General features: G+C 41.5%; 1 protein-coding gene across 1 annotated transcript; it reads right to left on the bottom strand.

Annotated features, from left to right (window-relative positions):
* Positions 1 to 2,452: 2,452 nt before the first annotated feature.
* Positions 2,453 to 4,510, bottom strand: LOC108359453 (uncharacterized). Its single transcript, XM_017611331.1, has 2 exons — positions 3,797 to 4,510; positions 2,453 to 2,785 (listed from the first exon to the last, which is right to left on the bottom strand). The coding sequence occupies exon 1, from the start codon at positions 4,505 to 4,507 to the stop codon at positions 3,797 to 3,799; it is 711 nt and encodes a 236-aa protein (XP_017466820.1). The 5' UTR covers positions 4,508 to 4,510; the 3' UTR covers positions 2,453 to 2,785.
* Positions 4,511 to 4,797: the final 287 nt, after the last annotated feature.

Genomic DNA, 4,797 nt, shown 5'->3' with positions numbered 1-4,797 from the left:
GACGACATAAGAATACAGTTTGACAAAGGTGACTTAACTCTTCTCTGCCTTCTTGATTTTACTAAGGCGTTTGATTTAGTAAATCATGGCCTGCTTTGTACAAAGCTTAAATATTATTTTGGATTCTCCGACAGCTCTGTCAAACTTATGACCAGCTACCTTGAGGAAAGAATNTTATGACCAGCTACCTTGAGGGAAGAAGTCAAAAGGTGATGTGCAAATCTGCGTCATCAAAATCCTGTATTGTTGCCTCCGGTGTGCCGCAAGGCTCCGTGCTTGGTCCCCTTTTGTTTAGTCTTTTTGTCAATGATGTATTTTCTGTTTGTCAGTATGTTAATGTCCATGCCTATGCTGACGACATTCAATTGTATTTGTCTAGCCGTGTCGGTCTTGTTGAGGATTTGTGCTATAAAATAAATAGTGACTTATCTGCAATATCGCAATGGTCCCGTGATAATTGTCTTTGGGTAAATGCTGCGAAGTCATATGTGTTACCCATTAGTAACAATGTTGTACATGTTGAGGATATTCCAAAAACGTTTGTTGGTAATAGTGTCCTTACGTTTACTGACAAAGTTAGAAACGTAGGCTTCGTTGTTAACTCTATGTTGAGCTGCTCTGACCATATTAATAAAGTTGTTAGTAATGTGTATTTTGTTTTACGTAGATTAAGAATGTCAGTTTCGTTCACGCCTTTAGAGACTAGAAGAAAGCTAGCAATTCAACTCATTGTACCACACATCACGTACTCTGAGCTTGTGTATAGTAAACTTGATTCTACTTCATATTACAAAATTGATGTTGCGTTCAATAATGTTACGCGTTACCCTTATGGCCTCAAAAAATATGACCACATCTCTTTCTGGAAAAACAAAATTCTTGGATGCAGCATTTTTGAATATCTTTCGGCTAGAGACTGTATATATATTTACAAGCTCATACGATTCAAAACACCGAAATATCTTCACGAGAAGTTGGAATTACCTAAGTCTTGTAGGCATCAAAATCTGATTATCCCTAAATTTTCCTATTTGCCCTCATCTCGGCTATTTTTTGTTAATGCTGTGAGGCTGTGGAATTCCATTCCTGATACTATCAAAGCTGCGTTGAATAGGAGCAACTATAAGAAAGTAATACACAAGTATTTCACCTCAGTGCGATAATGTGATTGCTATTTAACAGTTCTCTTTTCTCTATTTATTTCTCTGTCTTTTTTTTTGTTTTTTCTTCGTCATTGTGTTTTTCTTTTTGGGTTTCCCAACTGCAATGAGTGACTATTAAATGACTACTATTTAATCTTACTTTTATTTAATTTTTATTTTTTATTTTATTTTTAAGATAACTGTTTGTATTTAAATTTATTGCTATTATATTTTTACGTTAGATTTAAGATAAGTCTGTTACAGACGATTTTGCGTTTTAATTTTGTAATTGAAAACTGTTGATCTACTACAAAAGACTGGGTCTTACAGGTACAACCTCATTTCTTAAATAAATCAAATGAAATGGCATTACCGTGAACCGGTACAAGGGTCTACCCGGGACAGTAAAAGCAGTTCGCTCCCTAGGCTTTCTCTCAAGTGGTATCTGCCAAAAAGCATCCTTGAGGTCAATTGCAGATATAAAGTGTGTATTTTGTAACCTACTAAGGATGCCATCGAAGTGTGGGAGAGGGTATGCGTCTTTAATCGTACGCTCATTAACCTTCATGGCATCTAGACAAAGCCTATTTTTCGTGCCCTTGATAACTAGAGACACAGGAGAGCTCCAGCTACTATTACTCTCCTCAATGACCCCCATACCTAGCATCCTATCCAACTCTGCGTATACCAATTTCTGGCGAGATCGGATAGTGCTGGCACATTTTCATTGGTTACTTCAATTACATGCTCTTCAATATCTGTATGGCCTAACCCTAGCACTGAGAAAGAAGGGAAACAATCCNTAGAGACACAGGAGAGCTCCAGCTACTATTACTCTCCTCAATGACCCCCATACCTAGCATCCTATCCAACTCTGCGTATACCAATTTCTGGCGAGATCGGATAGTGCTGGCACATTTTCATTGGTTACTTCAATTACATGTTCTTCAATGTCTGTATGGCCTAACCCTAGCACTGAGAAAGAGGGGAACAATGCATTAGTCTTTTCCAGTACCCGATCTTGCTCTGGAGTTAAACGTGAGGTCACCTTCGGTGGATGCGAGCTCTGACACCGCTGGATTGCAACCGCCTTTATTCAAATCCCTATTAACTACATCCANGATAAACCTCCTGCGTCAATGCCGGATTTATCAAAAACTCTAAATTCTTAACTTGCCCGTCCCATGTTATAGGGAGCGTTATTACTCCTTCTACCGCAGTTTTCCCACCGTTCGCTGTGCGTATGCTTTGACCGAAAATACGCATAATCTCTCCTTCTCTTCCTTCTAACATTTTCATAGCATCTTTACCTAAGCAACTAGCACATGCCCCAGACTCGAGTAAAGCCAACACTTGATTTCCATTTACATCCACTGTAACGATTGTTTCCACTATTTTCTTTTGTACGCGTTTGAGATTTCGTTGGTTTTCGCGCATTTTTTGGATCTTCTTGTACTTTCTATTTATTCGCATCTCATCTAATACTTTCATAAATATACGCCTTCGTGCTTCTTCATACTTCATTTTTCGTTCAAGTAACTTTTCTTCAATATTTCTAAATTCACTACTTTCCACTTCATTTTCGCGCGGACCAATTTCGCGTCTAAGAATTTTAATTTCATTATCGGGTTTCGGTTGGTCGCCTAAACTTCCCGATTCGGATTCTGACCAGGGACCCCGATCATCTCGGCCAGTGCTCCATTTCCCACTTCTGGCTTGAAAACACAAAAGGAGGAATCTCCGCCACAGGCGAAACACTTCATTAGGTGGAAGGACGACTTACACTTGCTGTCCATTGCTGCTTCTCCCGGATTCTTAATGTAATAATCCACCGGCATACCACAAGCAAAGCACAGCATTAGGTGGAAGGGTGATGCACAAAAGAACTGGATGGGTAATTTATTCACAGTGGGGACGTTACTCATATCGGGGGTTTGGGTAAAGGATGGGATTATGGGCTTTGTCGTGTCGCATTGTGGGGTGGTACTGGGCAAACGTTTTTGCGAACTTGGCTGACTTCTGTTATCGTTGTTCAACGCAGATACTTCGAAATCGCTTTCTAGCTTACAGCTTTCAGACCAGTCCACGTAATTCATATTCACTTCGCAGACCGCTTTAACTCTTGATATGCTCTCTCTGGTCAATTTTTCAGGCCGCTTGCATTCATGCTTCAATTCGGATAGCGTGTTGATCCTCGCTGCAAAAGTGAGGTTAGCTAGATAGGGTTTGAGGTTCCCTTTAATAATTTTCACTAGTTCCTCCTCAGGGATCTTCTTCTTGAGTCTAAAAGTCAGGTCGTGGACGTCCGAGTAAAAGTCATCAAAACTTTCTTGTGGGTGCTGTTTCCGCTCCATAATCTCTCGGATGACTTCGTAGTCCGACTCAGCAGACTTGAATTGCGCTAGGAGTTCAGCCTTCAGTCCAAAGTAGTCGAAGTCGTTATCGTCAGCGTGGTCTTCTAAAACTTGCCAGTACCACTTTAATGCGTGACCGGTTACCAAGCAATGGAAATCAGAAAAAAAAATTTCGTGGGGGAGCTGATACTGTATGCGCATCCTCTCTAAACGGAACACAAAGCTTTCGACGGTCATGTCCTTTGTGGTACCATCAAATTTTAGATGCCACTTATCTAGGTCTACCTTTNGGTTGGTCGCCTAAACTTCCCGATTCGGATTCTGACCAGGGACCCCGATCATCTCGGCCAGTGCTCCATTTCCCACTTCTGGCTTGAAAACACAAAAGGAGGAATCTCCGCCACAGGCGAAACACTTCATTAGGTGGAAGGACGACTTACACTTGCTGTCCATTGCTGCTTCTCCCGGATTCTTAATGTAATAATCCACCGGCATACCCCAAGCAAAGCACAGCATTAGGTGGAAGGGTGATGCACAAAAGGACTGGATGGGTAATTTATTCACAGTGGGGACGTTACTCATATTGGGGTTTTGGGTAAAGGATGGGGTTATGGGCTTTGCCGTGTCGCATTGTAGGGTGGTACTGGGCAAACGTTTTTGCGAACTTGGCTGACTTCTGTTATCCGTGTTCAACGCAGATACTTCGAAATCGCTTTCTAGCTTACAGCTTTCAGACCAGTCCACGTAATTCATATTCACTTCGCAGACCGCTTTAACTCTTGATATGCTCTCTCTGGTCAATTTTTCAGGCCGCTTGCATTCATGCTTCAATTCGGATAGCGTGTTGATCCTCGCTGCAAAAGTGAGGTTAGCTAGATAGGGTTTGAGGTTCCCTTTAATAATTTTCACTAGTTCCTCCTCAGGGATCTTCTTCTTGAGTCTAAAAGTCAGGTCGTGGACGTCCGAGTAAAAGTCATCAAAACTTTCTTGTGGGTGCTGTTTCCGCTCCATAATCTCTCGAATGACTTCGTAGTCCGACTCAGCAGACTTGAATTGCGCTAGGAGTTCAGCCTTCAGTCCAAAGTAGTCGAAGTCGTTATCGTCAGCGTGGTCTTCTAAAACTTGTCAGTACCACTTTAATGCGTGACCGGTTACCAAGCAATGGAAATCAGAAAAAAAAATTTCGTGGGGTAGCTGATACTGTATGCGCATCCTCTCTAAACGGAACACAAAGCTTTCGACGGTCATGTCCTTTGTGGTACCATCAAATTTTAGATGCCACTTATCTAGGTCTACCTTTT

Source organism: Rhagoletis zephyria, unplaced genomic scaffold, assembly GCF_001687245.7.
Source record: "Rhagoletis zephyria isolate East Lansing unplaced genomic scaffold, Rhagoletis_zephyria_1.1 Rzeph_scaffold_00394, whole genome shotgun sequence".
Taxonomy (NCBI): domain Eukaryota; kingdom Metazoa; phylum Arthropoda; class Insecta; order Diptera; family Tephritidae; genus Rhagoletis; species Rhagoletis zephyria.
This window is presented reverse-complemented; position numbering and strand designations above follow the sequence as displayed.

Excerpts from the sequence above, each read along its gene's own strand:
- LOC108359453 (XM_017611331.1), bottom strand. The coding sequence starts at position 4,507 with ATGGAGCGGAAACAGCACCCACAAGAAAGTTTTGATGACTTTTACTCG.